General features: G+C 39.6%; 1 protein-coding gene and 1 long non-coding RNA gene across 2 annotated transcripts in view; one reads left to right on the top strand and one right to left on the bottom strand.

Moving 5' to 3' along the window:
* The window catches only part of CUBN (cubilin), a 324592-nt gene that overhangs the window by 39999 nt on the left and 261886 nt on the right, over positions 1-22707 (top strand). The window contains 5 exon segments of the mRNA XM_020966874.2: positions 14087-14231; positions 14527-14705; positions 16181-16346; positions 16669-16885; positions 18886-19016. Of these exon segments, the coding sequence (XP_020822533.1) occupies positions 14087-14231; positions 14527-14705; positions 16181-16346; positions 16669-16885; positions 18886-19016 (838 nt within the window).
* On the bottom strand, positions 169-22275 carry LOC144456650 (uncharacterized). Its single transcript, XR_013485660.1, has 2 exons — positions 22180-22275; positions 169-331 (listed from the first exon to the last, which is right to left on the bottom strand). It is a non-coding gene; the product is annotated as an uncharacterized LOC144456650 (long non-coding RNA).

Here is a 22707-nt window from a genome sequence, read left to right as displayed (position 1 = left end):
ATCTACACTATGGAAAATTTTTTGCCTTTTTCATTGCCAACTGAAATTAAATTTCTGACGTCTGTTTTCTCCCTTTGAGAAAAGACAGAGCCACTCATGGAACACCATTCCTTGATGAAGACAGGAAAGTTGTAGTGTTGCTTTGGCAACAAGACACAAGCCATTCAATTTCCTAAGCATGAAAGTTTTATTTACTGTTAAAAAAAATCCGTGTCCAGATCCTGGGGCCCGCAAACAGAAAGATCTCTGGATTTCAAGTTGGGTCACCTGGGTTCAAAGCCAGGTTCTGCTACTTACTCTTTGTTGGAACTTGGAGCCGCAGTTTTCTTACCTGTAAAATAAGGATAACATGAACAATGCTGAGAGAGTTGAGTGGATGACATGAGATCTGTATAAAATTCTCTATAACATTTATAAGTCCTGGTCTTAGCCTTGTGCCTTGTAGCAGAAACTTAAAAAATATCTATTGGATTGAATTGAGGTGAATGAACATTTCTGGTTTTCGGTTTCCTTATCTGTAAAATAAGGGCTTTATACTAGATTTGCAGCATCCTTTTCAGTTTTCTGTGATCCAAAACTGTACTTGGAGACTAGGGTCATTGATTAGGCCAGCAAGGGCCTTGAGAGTCCAACTCACTCAATTGTACCCATGAGAAGGAGTAGCCTAGTGAAGGGTCTAAGGTCACATAGGGAATGAGTGAGTAGTACAGTCAGGGTCTGAACCCTGGTCCTCTGACTCATTGTCTAGGAACATCCCATGGTTTTCCCCCTCAGTTATGAGTTTGAATTTAGAGACACTTTTCCACACCCTTCTTCATAGCAGTGAAGCTGGGCATCCATTTAAGTACCTGAAATTCCATATTATCTTTCTGGGTCTTCAGTTCTCTTCACATTTCAAGGTCGGCCTAGTCTATTTAATTTCTATGAAATGTCCCAAGAAATCACTGTCCTGCTTATTTTTTGATGACTCCAATTGAAATGCTGTCCCTGGTCCTCAGGGGATTGCTTTTCTAAAATGTAAGTTAGACCATGAGCTCCTGAAGGTAAAGACTGTTTTCTCCTTCCCTTGTGTCCTGTGCTTAGCACAGTGCCTGGCACACAGTGGGTGCTTAATAAGTGCTTATTGAGTGACTGAAAAAAAAAAAAAGAATCCCCTTGCAGTTATGAAATGAAAAATTTTACCCAAATCTTGTATTTTCTCCAGTACCTAGCACAAAACTCTGTACAAAATAGTTATTTGTTGTTTCTTAAATTGAACTGGTCTGTGAGATCTCCTGTGGTCTGGGAATTCACAGAGACAGCGAGCTGATGGATAGGACAGTCAACTGGCAGCTTGTTTCCAGCAGTAACAGTACTGTTGTTTTGACTACTGTGCTCAGAACAAAAGGTGAAAAGGGGTAGGGAGTGAGGTCAAGGGGGTGCGTGCATGGTGACAGAGGGCAAGATGGCCTGGGCAAATGGCTGGAGGACTGCTTAGAATGTGAAAATGAAGCATAGGCTGGGGCCACTTAGTAGTTAGTGTGGCCCAACTGGGTTGGTTTGCATTCATTCAGTCATAAGTCACTGGGCTGAGTCCTAGGAAGGCTAGAGGGCGTGGATTCTGGAGGTCCTGGAGGAAGAAGTGCTATGATTATACTGCTAGCATCAAAGATGGTAGAACTGGTTTGGAGAAGCAGTATGATTTTAAGATTGGAGTAGCATGTTAGCAGCTCAATTTGCCCTAAAATGTTAATAAATTAATGTGCTAGCCCTCATATGGGCATTCGTATTTTAAAGGAGGACCAGTTTAACAGGAGGAGTAGTGGTTAACTCAGAGGATTGAAAATCAAACAAAGGCCTTTCAGGCCCTGTGATTCCCAGGTTGGGGGCAAGAAGAGGGAGGGGGATTTTTTTTGGGGGGAGAGCCTTCCTGGAACTCTTCCTATCCCAATGGCTCTTCTAGGGATATGCTACTCTTAAGTGGCCTGATTTGGTTTGATCTTGGAAGCTAAACAGGGCTGGACCTCCTTAGTAGTGGGATGGGAAACCACCTGTGAATATTGGGAGCCTTCGACTTTTCCTTGAGGCAGTGTGGCATGGTGAATATAGGCCATTTAAGACATTAACCTTTTCGGGCCACAGTTTCTTCATCTATACAGTGAAGGGACTGAATTCTCCCAACTCTAAATCTAGAATCCTAAGTTTTCCTACTCTAACAATGCCTAAAACCTATAATGCACCAAATCCTTTGGGTAGCACTGGACTTCTTTCTAGATGATGTAAGAAAAGACTAGAGATCTTTTAACTATGTTTAACTTTTAAAACTTTGTTTTAAAACTTTAACCTATGTTTAAGCTTTTAAAAGTTTAACTTTTAACTATGATTTTTTAAAAAATCTCAGCTAAGAATTGTTATATACAAAGTGCTCATACTTTCATAATTTTTTTTTCTTTTTAAAAATTTTACAAACATATTCGATTAAGTAGACACTTAAGATAAAATTTCCTTTATTGAGGAGTATTGTTTTTAAAGACATATTTTCTACTCAGTAGTAGCAGTACTCCTGGTGTGCTCTGGCTTTTCTGAGTGAAATTTGCTGCCATAATGTAGTAGTTTATAGTGTTTCTTGGACTCGAGGTAGTCTGGCTTTTTAGCTATGGGTGGGAATTAACTGGAGTATCCAGGTGGTGCCATAGTGCACAGAGTGCCAGGCCTAAATTGTTAAGAAGACTCGTCTTCCTGAGTTCAAATCTGGCTTCAGACACATACAGTGTATGTGACCCTGGGCAGGTCACTTAGCCCTGTTTGCCTCAGTTGCCTCATCTGTAAAATGAGCGGGAGAAGAATGGCAAACCACTCTGGTATCAAATATCTAGTACCAAGAAAACCCCAAATGGGGTCATGAAGAATCAGACATGACTGAAAAATGAGTGAACAACAAATGAATTAACATTAACAAAATTTGTGGATTGTTGAGCCATTCTTCTCTTTCGAATTTCCACTTTTCTTCTAAAAACTCTTAATGAAAGAATATAATATGCAATGTAGTCTAGTGAGCAGAGGCTGGTTGGTGAGGTTAGGGGTGGAGCTGGGAAAGCAGGAAAGAGGATCTTCGTCTTGGCTCTGCCCCCAACTAGCTGTGGGTTATAGGGCAAGACACTGTAATTCCTAGGGCTTTCCCCTATAAAATGAGGGGTGGTTCTAGGGTAGAGGTTCTTAGCTTGAAGTCCGTGAACTTAATTTTTTTAAATTTTAATTGTGTTTTTAATTGTATTAAATTGAATTTTTATTTGTATTTCAATTAATTGGTTTTCTTTGTAATCCTAGGTATCTTATTTTACAAATTAAAATAGTCATTCTGAGAAAGGGTCCATAGGCTTTAGGAGATTGCTGCCAATGGGTACCATGTCACAAAAAGTTAAAAGCCCCTGACCTAGAAGATCTCCTTCTAGCTCTAAAAGTCTATGAATGATTTTTGCCCCTTGAGGGCAAACTTAGTTGAATCAGCAGTTGAGTGAATCATAAAGAAGGCATTTTAGTGATGCAAAGCATTCCAGAGAATATGACAAGCATGCATTTTCCAAAGTACAGGGCAATATGTCTCATAATTATTTTATAAGGGCTTTAACCATAAGAATGGAGTGGAGGACTTATCAGGTAGTAATGAAGGCTTAATTTTTAATCTCAAGAGAGGGGAAATATTTGCAGAACAATACTTCTAAAAACCATCAGGGCCAGAGTTTGAGGTATGCATGTGAGGAAGGGGAAGGAATTGAAATGGTTCCCTTCCCCCTCCCCCCAACCTTAATATCTTCACTCAGCTCTGGCCTCTGCCAGTTGGTCATTGTGAGGAGCAGGAAGGAGAAAAGGAAAAGAAAAGCAGAGAAGGAAAGGGAAAGGAAGGAGAAGAAAGACAAGCAGAAGTATTCAAAGGTGGTTTATACTTGCTCAGAAGGGAAGGATACCCGAGAAGCCCAATTAGAGTCAAAAGAACTGGGGCTCCGTGCTTGTTCTCTGACCTCCCCACCTCCCACAAGCATGTGTCCATCATGGACTGAACTAAATTCCTCCTTTTTCTGATGTTCAGAGGTGAATACATCTGGCTCTGACAATACGCATGGTCAAGAGGAATCAATAGAGTTTTTGAGGTTCCACCAACTCCAGGGAATTCCTTGCCATCATCGAATGTATGTTATTCAATGTATGTTATTCACTGTAGACTGAGGGACTCATCCTGAAAGGTCTGAGAACAGAGTAGTGAATCTTGAGGGCAGCTCCCACAAGCTTCTCAATGGAAGGCTGTCTGAAGCTCACTTGTTTTTGGTTTACCATAGGGAGACATTATTAGTATGAGAGACACAAGAAAGTGAAGAGGGAAAAAACATGGTAAGAGAATGAGAGCTTGCATTATTTGGCCTATTTAGAAAGTTTTGTCAGAGACTCAGACCAGGTGCTTAGCTGCTCCCTTTGCAGACAATCATTAATTCTGTCATTATTTTCAAATCTTGTGCTGCCTTTCAGTAAAAATAGTAAGTAGACCTTCACATGATTGTCTTTTATTATTGTAAGATCCTTTTATAGACTGTGAGAGGTCTGAACTTCTGAGTTTATTATTTTTTCTTTTTTTTCCCCCACTTAATAGTATTTTTTCCAATGACATGTAAAGATATTTTTCAACATTCATTTTTATAAAATTGTCAGTTCCAATTTTTTTCTCCATCCCTCCCTCCCTTTCCTGTCTCCTCCTCAGGACAACAAGCAATCTCATATAGGTTATACAGGTATGATCATTTTAAACTTATTTCCACATTCATCAAGTTGTGAAAGAAGAATCAAAAATCAGAACAAAAGGGAAAAACCATGAGAAAGAGAAAACAAAAAGCAAGAAACACTGTAAATAATATACTTCGATCTGCATTTAGACTCCATAATTCTTTCTCTGGATGTGGATAGTATTTTCCATCACGAGTCTTTTAAAATTGTCTTGGATCATTGTATTGCTGAGAAGAGCTAAGTCTATCATAGTTGATTATCACACAGTGTTGCTGTTACTGTATACAATGTTCTGTGAACTTCTGATTTTATTGGCATAGGAAATTCTTGGTGTGGAAACCACTCTGCCAATGCATTAGTCAACAAACATTTGTTAAGCATCTGCTATGTGCCAGGAACTATGCTAAGTGCTGGAAATATAAAGAAAGGCAAAAACAATCCCTGTCCTCTAGGAATTTATAATCTAGTAGGGGAGACAACATTAAACAACTATGTATAACCAAGATATATACAGGATAAATTGAAAATACCCTCAGAGGGAAGGTACTAGCCTTCAGAGGAACTGGGAAAGGCTCCTTTCAGAAAGTGGGATTTTAGCTTAGACTTGAAACCAGGAAGTAGAGCTGAGGAGGAGAGAGATCCAGGCTTGGGTGATAACAAGTTTAAATGCCCAGAGTCTGGAGGTAGAGGGCAAGGAACGGCAAGAAGTCCAATGTCATTGGATTTTAGAGTGTGTGGAGGGCAGTAAAGTATGAGAAGAATGGACAGGTGGGAAGGGGCCAGCCAAATAGAAGATTTACTCTTTGATCGTAGTGGTAATAAGAGGCCACTGGAGTTGATTGAATAATGGGGTGCCATGGTTAGACGTGTGCTTTAGGAACTTGACTTTGATGAATGAAGGATGAACTGGAGTGAGGAGAGTCTTGATGTAGTGAGACCCTTGAGCAGTTGTTGCAATAGTTGAGGCATGAAATAATAAGAACCTGCACCAAGATGGTGGCAGTGTCAGAGGAGATGAGGCACCAGATAGGAAAGAGATGGGGCAGAGGTAGAAGGGACGAGACTTGGAAACAGAATGGACATGTTGGGTGAGAGAGAATGAGGGATTGAGGTCATGAACCTGGGCACTGGAAGGATGGTGGTGCCTTAACAATAGTGAGGCAGTTAGTAAGAGGAGGAAGTTTTGGTAGAAAGTTGAGTTCAGTTTAGAACACGTTGAATTTAAGACATTTGCTTCTTTTGAGAATCGTCTAAGGAACCGAGAAGCTAAGTGATTTACCCGTGGTCACATAGCTAGGACGTGTCTGAGGCACGTCTTGACCACAGGGCTTCCTGGCTCCATAGCTATCTATTTATTACACCATACTGCCTCTCTGCAGATCTAGACTGGGAAAACGCCACCTCAGGAGTCATTGTAATGTGCAACTATCATAATTCAAAAGAAGCAAAAGATTAAGGAGAATATTACACTGCAGTACCCTGTGGCACTCATTCAAAACATTTTTCATCATCAGAGTTGTTAAAGTTACTTCCCAGAAAACTCCCAAATTTTGCCAAACCAGATTAAAATGTAATTGGGAGATGTTTAACAAAATAAATAAAAATGCAAGCCAACATAGATAATATTAATTTGTAGTTTTCTAAATCAACATACCCCCCACAGAGATCCACTTCTATTTGAGTTTTACATTAGTGACCTAAATGAACCCAAGCCATATCATTGCTTTAGGGAAACATTTCTACTTCCGAGGGTTGAAGGAAGCTGATCAGCACAATGAAATCACATAATGTTTCCTGTTTCCTCATCTGTTAAATGAAGAGGTTGGACTCTGTGACTTCTCAGGTCCCTTCCAGGTCTCAGTCTCTAGTCCTATGATCCTAAGACCTGGAAACTGTTTAGATGTGGGGAATGAGAGAGGGAAGAACAAAGGATGACGCTCAGGATAAAAACCGGCTGTCGTGGGAGGATAGAGGTGCTCTCTGTAGAAGAGGGGATGTCTGGAGCAAAGTACTTAGCCTAGGGGCGGGGATCCTGCGGCCTTACAGCCACATATGGCCCTCCAGGTCCTCAAGTGCAGCGCTCTGCCTGAATCCAAACTTCACAGAACAGATCAGTTCTCCAGTCCGACTTGGCCTCTCTCCCTTGTTTTCTCATTTGTAAAGGCAAGGTAATTTTTGTACTGTCCACTGTTACGTTTGCTTTTAATTAAGACTTTTTAAAGTTTTGAACTTAACACACCAAAAAAAGGGACATTTGCACATATTAATACAAAATGAAAATTCTACATTGAACTATGAATTTCCATTTCATATTTGCTTTTTTGAAAAAAGTATATGATAGTTTCTACACGAGACTTTCACAACTGTACTACTTATCTACTTCCTTCTGAACTTCCTTCTCTTTTCTTTTGTACATTTAAAAACAAATGTTGCAGTGGCCCTTACATTTTTGCGTCATTATTGCTACCCTTTCTTTTGATTCAACCCCTTGCCATTAGAAACTGAGAGAAAGAAAACCATTTTTATAAGATTGTTTCAGGGACTCTCATTATACACATAAAAGTATTATATAAATGAGTTATCTTTACCATCATCATCATTTCACTAAGGATGAATCACACCAAGAATGATCACATTCTCTCTCTTTTTTTTTTGTAATGTTACTAAGCTAATACCAGACATAAATTATTGGGTTTTCATTAAGGAGTTTGACAGCATCTCTCATGATATTCATATTAAAACTACAGAGAAAGGTGGAGAGAAAGAAAGTGTATTTAGGTGGATTTAAAGCTGATTGAACAGCCATTTCCAAACAGTGCTGATTAATGGATCTATGTCAGCTTGGGCTTAAGTCCCTCAAGTTATGCCTGAGGTTTTTCTCATAAGCCTGTCCTGTTCAAAGCTTTCCTCAGTAAATTAGATGAAGACATGGATAGCATGCTCATCAGATATGAAGCCAAGTGGGATAGCTCTGGGTTGGCTAGTAATCAAGATTCAAAAGTGTCATTCATAGCTGTGGGTCTTACTCCACAAAATGGAATATAGTAGGGATAAATTTGAAACCTTAAGTTCCAGTTTTTTAATGTCCAGCCAAAAAATAACTGCAAAAGTATAGGTTGACTCAGGCCTGACATGACAGTGAAAATCACCTGCGGGGGTTCTGTTGGGTGAGATGGTCTCTAAACAGGGCTGTGCCATCTTTTTGGCATCACAGAGAGTCGGACATGATTGAACAACTGAGCAGCAAGAGCAACAGCAAGGCTGCCTTCATGGGAGTAGGGAAGTAATAGCACTGCTCTGCTCTCCATCGGTCAGTCTATGCCTGAAGAGCATCATCAGAAGAATAATAGATTTGGGGGGGAAGGGCAGCTAGGGGGCCGAGGGGATAGAGGACCACTGCTCGGGTCAGGAGGACCTAAGTGCAAATCTGGTCTCAGCCACTGACTCCCTGTGTGCCTCTGGACAAGTCACTTAACCCCGATTGTCTCAAAAAGAAAAAAAGGATAATAAAGAAGAATAGATTTGCAGTTGGAAGGGACCTTTGATGACATTAGTCCAGTCCTCTCCTTTTATAGAAGAAGAAATTGAAGCCAAGAAGGGTTCAGTGCTTTGCCCATAGTAACACAGGTGGTAAGTGGTTGAGATGTGATTTGATCCCAGAATTGCCGATTTCGTAGTAATATCCTTTCTACTGAGCCGCACTGACCGTTATTTCCAGTTCCGTGTGAGGGAGCACAACGATGAGCTAGACAATGTAACTAGAAATGTTCGGGAAGAATCTGAATGACTGACCTATTTAGATGCCAGCCTTGATACTCACTAGCCATGTATCTACAGGCAAGTCTCTTGACCCCTCTGAACTTCAGTTTCCTCATCAATAAAGTGAAGATAATATTTTTCACTGCATCCCTTACAGGGTTATCATGAAGAAGGTTCTTAAACCACTGTGTGAATGTGAATTCTTATTCTTTCAACCTCCTCATTTTATAAATGAAGGAAGCTTAGTCTGGAGAAATTATGAGTTGTCCAAGATTATGTAGTTAACTCATGGTAGAGAAGAGATGAGAACCCAGGTGTCTTGCCTTCCAGTCCAGTATTTTTTCTGTTATATTCTGTTAATTTTGAGTCACTGTAATAAAAACAGTCCCAGCTCACCCTTTGGACCTCTGGTTATTACTTCGTTTGTTATTGTTGACCTTAGGAAGTGAGCAGAAAAGGTTTCCCTCCTTGGATTCCCATGCTACAGAAAACACATTGTAAACATATCTTTGGACTGGCTTCTACCGGCCAATCAAAGCTTAACTGCTGTCATGTCTGAACCTAACAATCACTTCCAATTTTTTTTTAAAGAGTCTGAATTCATGACAGAAACTCATGACCAGGCTCACTAAGACAAGGGTATGAAGAGACCATGGGTTGTAGAGGAAAAGACTGGGGTTAGAGTATCTCAGCTTGAGTTTTGGCTCTGCATCAGATTCCCTATGTGACGGATATATGGCAGGATCTCAGTTCGTTTTTTCTATGATACGAGAGGATTAAAATAGTTGACCCTTAGATCATCTAAAAAAAGTTGATGATCTCTAAAGCCTATGGACCATGATGTTTAGGCTGTCAAAGGTATCTGGGGAGAGGGGAGATGTGTATGCTAACTAAAGAACAAAAGTGGAGTTTAGATATTGTGCCCATTCCAGGTGCTATTGGTTGTCGGACACTGGGCCAACTACATCATATTATCAGTTTGGGGTGAATGCTTTTTTTTCAGTCTAATATGCCCTTTGAGCCCTCTCTATAGGGAGTTAATATGTTCTGAAAGTTTTTAATTATTACGAAAATAATAGGGTAGAGCACAGGGTGGCAGTCTCAGAATCTAGATGACCTGGGTTCAAGTCTCACTTTGGGGCCTACTGTCTATTTGATGCTGGCAAATCACCGAACCTCTTAGTACCTCAGGCAATTGTGTGTAAGTTACAGAGGAAATGAACGCAAAATCACGACTGTTTGATGTATCCCGTAGTCTGAAGGTGAGAGTTTTGGCTAGTTAGTGATTTCCAAAGTCTTCAACTGGCCCTGATTCACAGGACCCTTGAAGTATAAACCACTGGTCATTTCCCGTCAAGATCTGGATAACCAGATATGGGCTGGATTAAACAACCACTAGGTTCCCTTGAGATCTCAGCTCTCATGATTCTAGTTCTGGGCTATCTTTATCATTTCTAATCAATCACTCAATCAACAAGCTCTATTAAGTGCCTCTTATGCTTTAGACGTTGTACCAACTGCCAAGAATGCAAAGACAAAAGTGAAGAGAAGTGACCTATAACTAAAAACAATTGTTTTCCAATGGGATTGGTATATTGGATAACATTTTGAGCATAATGTGCTTCTCTGTGATTTCTTCTGCGAGAAACAGTGAGAATGCAGAAAACAGCACCCAAGCTACTTCCCACTACAATTCCTACTTCCGCAGTCTTTAGGTTTCGGTCAAAGTAAAGTGCCATATTGATTGTGCATCTTCTGGTGCAGTAGGACTTGTGAGCAGAGAAGGACTGGTCTATTCCATCCCCACTGGCTTCCCCCTGGCCTCTGTCCTGTACAGTTCAGGGTGCAGGCCAAGCAGAAGAGCCACTACTTATTATAAGTATATATTTCCTAACCCTTCCTAACCCTGTATAAAATGGTGCTACTATTTCAATCAGATTCTTTTTCGTGTGTGTCACTGAAGATTTTGAGTGTTATATTCCGTCTCCCATTTTCCCCATAAATTGTGCAGTGCATTTTGGGAAGGCATATATTGTGTCAAAACAGAGCTGCCTGTAAATATAGAATATACGTCAAAAAAATCCAAGTTGGATTTGGGAAGATGGGCACCAGCCTCTGGTTAAGGAAAGATTTCATGTAGAAGATAGCATTTGAGCTGAAGGGAAGAGGAAGTAAAATCAGGGGACCTGGGTTTAAGTTCTGGCCCTGCCACAGACTAGCTGAGTGACCTTGGGCATGTCACTTAAATCTCTGTGAGTCTCTGTTTCCCCACTTGTAAAATGAAGGCTGTTAGATTAGCTGATCTCTAAGGTGGCATCCACCTCTGAATCTATAATAAAAAATGTGATCGGTAGCAAGGAACAGATATGTCATTGAATGTCAGTGAGCAACCACAGTCTTTTCTATGAGCCTCTTTCTAAGAAATAGTGTGTATTTGCTGCAGGTATTCACATGGAGACAGACAAGAAGGGAGATTCTAAAACCCAAGATCATTGTATGAGAACAATAGTGTATAAGAAAATGCGAAGTGTGCTGGGGTTGCTTTGGGCCTACTTCCTCTACCTGGTCCTCAAGAGATTCCATTTTTTTGTTGGATCCACTGGGTTGTGGTTAAGATATTGCCATATCAGAGGCCTCGGGAGTATACAGTCTTTCAGCATTAACAAGATTGCATCCCCATAGTGAGAGAGATGCAGCCAAAATCAATTGTAACCTGAGGGTTTGGGGCCCTAGGGGCTTATAAGTTTCTTTTAAAGCAGTTGGGCTGCAGCTGTCTTTCTGCTTGCTAATGGTCTTGAATTTCATTATCTTGAGGCCCAGGAGACACCCTCACTTTATCAAGTTCTGATGCTATGTGGCCATTTTTCCCCTTTCCCATCATTCTTTAATGGGTAAATTGAAAAAGAGAGGGACTTTGTAGTCATGGAAAGAGTTAATCATATGCCAAGAACATAGCAAGATTTCCTAGTCTCTCTTCTCCTTCCAGAGCTGTCTAGGCTCCATAGTCATTTATATGGCCTTCTCAGGAAAATCTGAAAGGATACATAGTACATTCAAATCAGTGAATCATGGAATATTTGTCCACCATTAATTATTTTTTCCAATACTGTACTGTTTACTTCTAAAGACTGAGGACAAAGTCCTAACCTTGAAAGAGCCTATAATTTATTTGTCAAGGGAACATTTAATTATGAGAAACAATTCAAGGTTAAGACAGCATAGGGTTAAATGCTGAATTTTGCAGTTAAAATAATCTAATGATAAAGGAGTTCAGAGAAAGGAGAGGTCAGTATGGGCTAACAGAGTTGGAGGAGGTGGAATGTGAGCTGGTCTTTAAAAGAAAGGAAGAACAGTTGATCCTTACCATTTCACAGTTCACCTTATGCCATCTGAACAAGTAGGTTGGAATTCAGTTAGTTCATTGATGAATCCACGGAAAAGAAGACTGATTCTTCTTTGTCTCAGAGGATTTACAAAACATCTGGAGTCTCCAGATGATTAGGCTCAGTGATACTGTGTTGTCATCGGTGAGGTGTTAAAGTGATTGAAATGACTATATTCATAGGTAATTCTATTTACAGGTATTTCCATAGACCAGGCATAGGGCACTTTCCCCCCATCAATGGCTACTGACTTAAAGAAAAATAAAATAATGCTTCATAAGCAAAAAAGAAATTATTTTAGTAGTTTTAAGAGAATGAGGAAAGTTTAAAATGTTTTATTACATTCTTTTTCAGTTAAAAACAGGGAACACAAACCTTATTCAATGAATAGGAGTAAAAAAAAAGTGTACGGTCCTGTGTAACGTCCAGTTAAGGATGAGGAACAGATGGTGGGAGAGGGAGAAGAAAGAAAAAGAAACAAATGAGAGGAGCAGACAAAGAAAAAGACAAAGAGGGAGAGGACAGACGCAGATATGCAGTTATCCCTCCCACATCACGACTTTCCCCATTGCAGTTTTGATATATCGCAGGTTGGCATAAGAAATTAAATGGAGATTTGGGAAAAGTTTTGTGGAAGCTGCAGACAGCTTGCAAAGGCCAGCAGATGATGCAGAAAAAGTTCGGAAACTCATAAACGCATACAATATATGTATAGTATTGTATAATATTAACATATTTTATCTTTTAATACCATAATAATTCAGACTTCTTCTCTGAAACAAAGGGAAGGCCAAAAATTTTTATGCAGATTTTCTAGATCATGAGGATACCAACTTCCTAACCCCTGTGATTTGGAAGGAATAACTATATGTCTTCACAAAGGAAGACATCAGGTGAGACACAAATACACAGGAAAAAAACCACATACACCAAGGAAAACTTATATAGACACACAGTTGGAGAGAAGGAGGGAGATGTATGTCAAAGATCTAATGCACTGAAGCCAACACACTTTGATTACACTTCTGCTTCATGCAAGTCACTGTGCTGGGCTCTGGCAATACCAAAAAAGAGATGAAGCAAAACACAACAAAACAAAAACCAGTTGTCAAGGAGTATGTAAAACAGCAGATAAATCCATATGAGATAATATAAAAAGTAAGAGAGTAGCAACTGGGCTATTCGGGAAGGGCTCCCCATGGGGGGTGGCAGGTAAGCTATGCCTTGAAGGTGGGTAAGAGTTCCTAGAGGTGGAAGTGAGGAGGCATCCTGTTCAAGAATACAAAGACATAGAGGAAGGAAAGGAAATTACAAGTTTGGGGAATAGAAAATAGTTCAGTTTGTCTAGAACACAGAGTATATGAAATGGTTGTTCAGTCATTTTTCAGTCATATTTGGAGTTTTCTTGGCAAAGATACTGGAATGGTTTGCCATTTCCTTCTCCAGCTCATTTTACAGATGAGGAAACTGAGGTGAACAGGGTTAAGTGGCTTGCCCAGGGTCACACAGCTAGTAAGTATCTGATGTCAGATTAGAACTCAGGAAGATGAGTCTTTCTTATTCTAGGCCTGGCATTCTATCCATTGTGTCCTGTAGCTACCCCATATGAAAGGAAGTAATGTGAAATAAGTCTGGAAAGGTAGGTAGGACCCAGATTGATCATAATTTTAAATATCAGGGATGTGTGTGTGTGTTTATATATATTTATATCTAGCTGTCTGTCCATTTGTCTGTCTGTCTCTATCATATGACACAAGCACCATTTTTATGTAAGTCCTTTCCTGAACTCCTCCTCCAAGGGCTGGCGCCCTCATCCCAGACTGTCTTGTGTGTATCTACTTAGTATTTGTTTGTACTTATCCTCTTTATAGTTATTCTTAACATCCCTATATATTACTTCATGAGTCTCCTGTAGCATGTAGATTCCTTGATATCAGAGATTGTTTCTTTCTCTGCATGTGTTTCCCACACACTTAATAAGTGCTGGTTGTTTGGGCGGTTGTTGCTGTTATAATGAGTCCTGGGCAGCTTTTCATTATCACAGATTGATATTAAATATGGTATTATGTCTATATCACAAATCTGAAATTGTCATTTTCCCTCTACTACAACCATAAACAAAGTTGTTAATACAATAGAATTCCGTGCATTTTAAGAGAAACAACTGTTTTCTTTTTTTTTTTTCTGTTTAGGTTCTAGATGGTGAAACCTTACTTGAAAAATTGTGTGAGAGCAAGACTCCTGCCTCCATATACTCCATTTCCAACAACATCTGGGTCAGGTTTAAGTCAGATCCGTCAGTACAAAAGGCCAGTTTCCAGGCCACTTACCAAGTTGGTAAGAAAACTGGTGACTTGAATTGTGACCTCTAGCTTGTCTAATTTTAAGGTATCAATTTCTCCAAAGAATCTTGTTATTATGTGATCTCATATTATGGAAAATAACCATATTTTATAGATGAGGACATCTTAACATCCAGGTTATTGTGTATCTAGGTCTTAATGTCCACCATTCTCAGATCAAGCATATCTCCAATATTTCTCTTGAGAGTTTCTTGCTTTAAAAAAAAAAGTTTAATGGAACCTAGTGCCAGTCCTTAGCCAAGTGTTAACCATTGGTTTTCTTTTTGTAGCTTGTGGGGGTGAGCTAACAGGAGAAGGGATCATTCGCACCCCCTTCCATCCCAATGCCTACCCTCATGAAAAAACCTGTGACTGGAAAATCAGTCAACCCCAAGGCCAAGTCATCATCCTTAACTTCACTGATTTTCAGATTGGCGCCTCTGCCAGCTGTGACACTGATTATGTTGAGGTAACTCACTGGAGGTTGGGGAACTTTGGGAACACTAGTGATCATGCATTTCATTAAAGAAAAGTAGAATGTGTTGCTCTCTAGTCAGGTACAGCAAAGAGACAAGAGTAAAAAATAGAATTAGTAATTATTAAACACATGGATAGTTATGTAGGTCACCTTTTTCCTATAGAGTGCCAAGGAAAAACCTGTTAAAGATATCTTGAAAAAAATTTTTTTGTTTATCTCCCATAGCATTACTTTTGCACTGTTTAAAAAAAAGAATCATCATAGAAAACAATGTAATCCTTAAAAATTATGCATTTTATCTGACTATATTATTATTTGGTTCTATCTAATTTATCCATTTGACTTCTGGAAAAGTTTAGGAAGATGTCCCAGCAAGTTATTATTAATAGCAGAAATAACGGCTGGCATTGACATAGTGATCTAAAGTTTGTAAAGTGCTTTGCATGTTTGTCCTTTGTTCTTTACTGCTTCTAGGGGGTCTGGTGGAGTGTAGGAACTGAATGTTTCATACCATTTTACAGATGAGAAAACAGAGTCTCAGAGAGGTTGTGACTTGCCCATGGTCACACAGCTAACAAATGTCTGGGGCTGTTATTTAAGATCAATTTTCAAAAGTTGACACCTAATAAACAGTACAATCTCTAGTCATGGTCACTTGACATCTAGCTATATCTTCAACCAGATGCATTTCTTCTTTTTACTTTCTCCTATATTTCTCCTTTTTTTTTTAAAAGCTCTGTATACCAACCTTTGTTTCCTTTTTATTTTAGGGGTCAGAGTTAACTAATTGGTTGTGGATATGAATCAAATTGACTAAATCACAGTTCATTGAAATATTAAAGTATTTAAGGTGATATCTCTATATAAGAGGAAGGCAGCATGGAGGAATAAAGACAAGAGAGAACTAACCTTGAAGTCAAGAAGACCTTGGATCAAGGTCTACCTCTGACATGTATTGGCTCAATGTCCCTGGGCAAGCATTCAACTTCTTGGTGACTCGGGCAGCTGTCTGAGACTTTGCATTCCAGAGGAAGCGTTGGGATGTCCTGGTGGAGGGAGTTCCTCACTAGGAGCTCCCCACACCAATGATGTTATAGTAAAGAACAAATAAAACCTACCCCCCTTCCATGTTTATCTTGACGACTATGAAAATGAAGAAAGTTTATATTTATCAGCTCCTGAGTGCAGTAATACTTCTGCTTTGAAACAATACATTTAATTTGTAAATACTAAGCATTTAAGAAGCCTTAAAGCTTGATTGTATTTCTTCTTTCCCTCCTTCCTTGCTTCCTTCCTTCCTTTCTTCCCTCTCTCTTTCTTTGTTTCTTTCCCTCTTTCCTTCCTTTATTTCTTTCTCTTTCTCTCACTTTCTATCCCTCTTATTTTCTTTCCTTCCTTCCTTCCTTCCTTCCTTCCTTCCTTCCTTCCTTCCTTCCTTCCTTCCATCCTTCCTTCCTTCTTTCTAGATTGGGAACAGCCTCAGTATGGACTCTTCGCACGACAGAAAGTATTGTGGCACAGACAGTCCTGGCTTAGTAACTTCCACATACAATACTGTCTATGTCAGATTCAGGAAAAGTGCCTCTTCTACAAATTTTGGCTTCCTAGCACAGTTCAGTGCTGCAGACCTGGGTAAGAATTTTCCTTGGCCATCCCTTTGCCTCTCAAGTTTGTTTCTGCTGATGCTGTGACTGAATGAATAAGTTTGTAAAGTGCTGTAAGTCTTCTCACGGTCCTGGCAAGGACAGAAGACAGAGCACCAGATGATATAATATGTACCTGGATCAATGCTGAATAGATAGTCCCTAACAAAAGGCCAGAATTAACTTGGGTGAACATTCAGAGAATAGAAAGATCTTCATCTTTGGATCTTTTAACTAGTTTACTCAGGGTATTTCCTTCTGAAAGTTTGTTAATCATTTCTTGTGACAAGACGTTTTCTGAACTTGAACAGAATGTGGGGAAGTTCTTACTGCTTCATCTGGACATTTTAGCAGTCCTGGTCATCCAGATATCTATCCACATGGTATTAACTGCACATGGCTAATCTCTGTCCAGTCTGATTACCGGATCCGGCTAACATTCGAAATATTCCATCTGGATTTCCATTACAATTGCACTAGTGACTATCTTGAAGTCTATGATGAAGGCACGGGAGAAACTCTTGGCAGGTGATTATTTTTCGCTTTCTTCTTTTGTGAGGAGTTTGTAGGTTCAGATAACACTTGGTGAAAGATATGAAAGCCAAGTTCTTATATGAAAGGCTGCTGAGACTGCCATTCTTCTTTCTGGGTGTTTCTGGGTAAGAGAGGGATTGTACAGTGCCTGGCACATAGTAGGCAATTAATAAATATTGATTGATTGATATAAGACTTAGTTCTTAAGTACAGAAGGATGAGGCAACATCCATTTGATTGGTTATATTTCTGCCCCTATGCCATACTTGACCTGCAGCCCTCTGTTCCAATTTCAGAGCAGTCTTTGACAGTTTTAAGAACTGTGTCCACACAAGAGATAGCTTCTTGAGGTGAGGGAAGGGTAAAATGAGGCACTTTGCTGCTTTCTTTCTTTCTTCATTGATGTTTCTTCCTTCCTCCCTTTTTTTACTCCCCACTTCAAACTTTGTTTCTTTTTGTATCCTTTTTAAAGTTACCCTCTGTTTTTAGGTTCTTAATATTTATTTTATTCAGTCCCTGTTTCCCTACTCCCTCCACCTTTCTTTTTCTTCTTGCTTTTCTTTATCCCATCAAGGAAGGAAACACACATTTATTAAACACCTACTGCGTGCCAGGAACTGTTAAGAGTGCTTTACAAAAATAACCTCATTTGATCCTCAGGACAACCCTGTGAGCTTCCCAATTATTACTCACATTTTTCAGTTAGGAAAACAGAATTAGACAGAGGTTAAGTGATTTGACCAGGGTCACACAGTTAATAAGTTTCTGAGGCTAGACTTGAACTCAGGTCTTTCTGATTCCAGACCCAGTGCCTATCTGCTGTGCCACCAACTGCCTCTAAATTTCCTTCTTTTTTCCAGTCTGTCTTTACTTTGCCCCTTATACATGTGCTTTAATGAACATGTCATTTTAAGATGAACAGCATAAATTGCAATAGTATTTTAAAACCTCTTAGCAAATCCACTTACATTCCCTTTCCTGAAGTTCCTAAATGGATGAGTATTGGCCCTGAATGAACTGATGTGCTGAACCCGCTTTCCTTCCTCCCTATGAGCTCTTCTTAGGTTTTCCCTCAGAAAAGTTTTCCCCATCCACTTGAGTCTTATTTTTCCTTTTCGGTTTGGGTTTCCTTCTCCCCTTTGCTGGATATCCTCTAATTTGGGATACCTAGTTTCAAGTCAAGTCAACAAGCATTCATTACTTATTATTTACTACTATGTGCCAGACATGTAGGTGGTACAGTGGATAAAGTATCAGGAGTCAGGAAGATCTGAGTTCAAATGAGTCCTCAGACACTACTAGCAGTATGACCATGGGTAAGTTCAGTTCCTCATCTGTAAGATGGGGCCACACTGGAGACAGAAATGGCAAACCATTCCAATGTCTTTGCCAAGAAAACCCCATGGATTTTTATCCATGGGGTCACGTAGAGTCAGACACGACTGAATGACTGAACAAGAATAATAGTAACAACGTGCCAGAGATTGTGCTAAGTCCTGGCAATATTAAAAATGGGAAAAACCAATTCCTACTCTCAAAGATCTCACAGTCTAATGAAGAAGACAACATGCAAGCAACCATGTACACGTGAAGTATGTACAGGATAAATTGGAGATCGTCCGGAGAGAAAAGAAGTCTACAGACAGTTTCAGACTCCTTTCTCAGGCCTGCTTTATGATAAGATGGTCTTCAGTTAAAGAGTTGGTCTCGGCCCAGTCACACACAAAACCTGTATCCATAGACCGTTAAGCAAATTGCATGCAAGACTAGACAAGCCAACAACTTCAGGGAATTAACCATGAGCAGAATTATGTATAGTTTTTCATTTTGGGCCCCTAATTTGTTGACCTGGAAATATAGATAGTTGTTGTTGAAAGATTTAGGGGAATAGTCAAGCTCATTAAAATTATTCAGTTTTTAAAATGCTCGATGAATTATTCAGTGACACAAAATCAGTACCAGATACTGGATATCTCTATTTTCCCGGAAAACAGGTATTGTGGAAAATCAGTGCCTCCATCACTCGTGAGCAGCAGCAACACATTGATGCTGCGCCTGGTGACTGATGCTGCCATAGCTTACGAAGGCTTTTCAGTGACTTACACCTCAATTGAAGCTTCACAAGGTAATTCTGTTGAACACCGAGTGATATGTAATCCATTACTGATATTCATCATTCAATAACAGGGTTGGGTTGGAGTCAGAGGACCTGGTTCAAATCTCAGCTCTTCCACTTATTGCATGAGCGACCTTGGGCTTAACCTCTCTGGACCTTGGTTCCCTTGTCGTTATGGTAAAGGGGTTGGCCTAGATCTGGGGGGTGGGGTGGGTTTGTAAAGACTTTAAAAAAAATTATTGAGTATTTCAATATAATTGAGTCCCTTTGTGATCCTTTGAATTTTATCTTATGCATTTAACAATGTTATTCTGATAAGTGGTCTCTAGTCTTCACCTAGATTGTCAAAGGATTCATAATACAGAAAAGATTAAAAGCCCTTGGATGAGATGAACTCTAAAATCCTCATTAACTTCAAATGTATGATTTGTTTATTAAGCTTCTAAACAGATTACTAGGCACTGGAGGGTACACAAAAGTTAGATAAGACATAGTCTCTTTAGTCATGCTGCTTATGGCCTAGTAGGAGAATACAGTCCCTATAGAAAAACTAGAATAAGCAAAATACAGGGTATATTAATGAGGTGGGCTCTAGCAAAATGATCTGTGAAGGCTGGTGGTGATGAGGGGTGGAGATAATACTGGTTGGGTAGATTAGAGAAGACTTTTTGAAACTGTTCTTTGAGTTGGGGTTTTAATAGACTGGCAGGAATTTGATGGAGGAATCAGGGAGAGGCAATCCCAGGGGTTGGGGCCAAGTCGACTCGTAATGAGAAAAATTCACATTTCTATGGTATTTTCAGGTTTGCAAAGGGCTTTTCTTTACAAAATCCTTGTTATGAAGGCACAGTATAAGTATCTCTTTATGATAGGTAAAGCAACTGAGCCTCAGAAAAGTTAGGTGACTTACACTTACTTAAAATGGCACAACTAGCAAATGTCAGAGACAGGATTCAAACTCAGTTCTCTTGACACCAAGCCCAGTACTTTCCCCACTGTACCTCCCAATGTGCCTGATTTGCTGACTTCCCCTCCTTGGAGGTCTTAGAGGTTGGCTGTTCACTTCTTCAGTGGCATAGTGGAGATTCTTTTTTGCATATGTTCAGACTAGCTGGCTGCTGAACTTCCAACTCTCTAATTCTGTGATTCCATGCCTCAGGCAACTCTATAGGACTTATTTACTAAGTTTTCAGATGGGCTGTGTTTGCACTGGAGGAAAGGACTTCTCTTTCCGATGAGGAAATTATAGATCCTGTGCTTGTATTTCAGATCTGTGATACTGGGTTAGAACACAATTTTTAATTTGATGCATGAATAAACTCTACTTTTTAAAAAAAATCAATTTTATTTTATTTTCAATTTCAGATTCTTTCCCTCCCATGTCTACTTCCTCCACCAACTGAAAAGGCTAAAAAACCAAAACTGTTAAAAATTTAGTCAAACAAAACAAGTTCCCACATCATCTATTTCTCCCCTTCCTTTCCCCTAAGAAATTCCCCAAAACACAGAAAATATGTTTCAAACTTCACTCTGAGTCCATCAGCTCTCTATTTGAAGATTCATATCATGTTTCATCTTAAGCCCTTTGGATTTATGTTTGGTCATTGTATTGATCAGAATTCCTAAGTCTTTCAAAGTTGTTTTTCTTCATGATGTTGTTGTTATTATATATATTGTTCTCCTGGTCCTACTTAATTCACTTTGCATCAATTCATACAAGTCTTCTCTGGTTTTTCTGAAACCATCCCCTTCATCATTTCTGATAGCACAATATCATAATTTATTCCACCCCTGTCCAATGTATGGACGTTCCCTGAGTTTCTGTTTCTTTACCACAATAAAAAGAGCTGCTCTAAATATTTTTGTATATATGGATCATTCTCCTCTTAGAGCTTTGATCTCTCAGGGGTACAGCTTGTATTAGCAGTTTCATTAAGCCAAAGCATATGCACAGTCTAATAGCTTTTGGGACATAGTTAGAATTTGTTCTCTAGAAAATTTAGACTAGTTCACAAGTTCTACTAGCAATGCATTAATATACATTTTTTCTTGTGGCCTCTCTAGCATTTGTCCCATTTTTGTCAACTCTACCAATCCGATGGGTATGAGGTGGTTATTCAGAGTTGTTTTAATTTGCATCTCTCTAATTATTAGTGAGTTAGGGCATTTTTTCATGTGGCTCAGATTTCCTCCTTTGAAAACTGCCTGTTCGTATCCTTTGACAATTTACCAATTGGGGAATGGCACTTTTTCTTATAAATCTCTCACAAACTCTCAGTTTTGGAACAAGGCCCCTTGAGTTCAGTATGAAAGCATATGTAACAATATGCCAATTCATGAAACCACTCCAGATTAATTTTAAAAGCTTTATGACAGTTTTAAAGTTAGCATTTGTGAAACTATGTAAGAGTCAGGAAATTTCTTAGGATAGATGTTAGAAGCAACATCCTTGGAATAGCTTCAGAAAGCTATTTTAATAAATGTTTAAAAATGTTCTGCAGAAGTATGAGTGCAGGGCAAGAAGAGGAAGGCAAGGGAGAAACATAAAAGAGAAAAACAAATGAGAAAACAGAAAAAAAAGGACAATCAATCAAATGGTAAAAGACCCTTAGGCAGCAAACATAATGTTCCCTCTGATTCATTAACCTTCCCTCTCTCAAGACTAGCACTTCTGGCTGTGTTGAGCCCAGCAATTTTTATTGCTTGGAAAATAACATATTTGCTCACAGTCCCTTTCTTGATATAGGCCAGTCTGGCTGCTATAACCCGGCCTTTGCCTAACTAATCCACAAGCCACAGACAAACCATTCTCAGAAACAGCCAGAGGAGTGAATTTTGGAACCTATATGAGGCCAGGCTTGCATGACCATAGGCCATTGTTACATATCAGGACACAGATCACTTTCTCTTTTTCTGGAAGGTGCTAAGTAGCTGGGAAGGATGATTGGTTAGGGAGGGCCTGGGATCAGAAAAATAAATTCACAGTCTGTAAGCTCTGTAAGGCTGCCAGGGGTTTAGAAGTCGCAGAGATAGAGTGGAGGCCAGGGAGCTTGCAAGCATTTGTAGGTGGAAAGGGACAAGACAGGAAGACTGTAGGGGCAGGACAGAGCAAAGAGACCTCAGAAACCAAAATAAATGTAGTTGAAGATTCTGAAGGTGGTTTAAATCTTACCTCTGACATATACTGGCCATGCAACTTTGTAGGACTCTTAAGTTGTAAAGAAGGCACCAAACTACATTAGTGGAGGGAGTTTCCTTACCCAAGTGCTTCTTTTACCAGGGAAATCCCAGGCACAGTTTCTGTCCTCCTCTTTTATATTTCCTGCTGGTTGTGGGTAGCCTTAAAGCTACAGAAGTGTGCAACAGGAGTCTGCAGCTGAGGGAAGAGTCATAGGCCTGAGACTAGGCCCTGCTTGTAGCTGGCTCTGAGGATCTCGCATTTAGGGAAATTCTTGTGTTTTTTTCTCTACTGTTGTTCTTGCTATACACTGTTATTTAGATCTAAACAGCATCTTAGCAATAGAAAAGCAAAACAAAAACCCATCAGTCCTCTCTCTCCCACCTACTAGTTTCAAGTAGAAATTAGCTCAAGCATCATTAAGATAGACTAACAGTGAAAATCGTGGTGTTTGGCTGGTAGTTCCAGTTCCTCAGCATAACAGGGGTGAATTTCCTTGTCTAGGTCTTTCCTGCCAGTATT

This window comes from Phascolarctos cinereus, unplaced genomic scaffold, assembly GCF_003287225.1.
Source record: "Phascolarctos cinereus isolate Bilbo 61053 unplaced genomic scaffold, phaCin_HiC Scaffold_1;HRSCAF=81, whole genome shotgun sequence".
Lineage (NCBI taxonomy): Eukaryota > Metazoa > Chordata > Mammalia > Diprotodontia > Phascolarctidae > Phascolarctos > Phascolarctos cinereus.
This window is presented reverse-complemented; position numbering and strand designations above follow the sequence as displayed.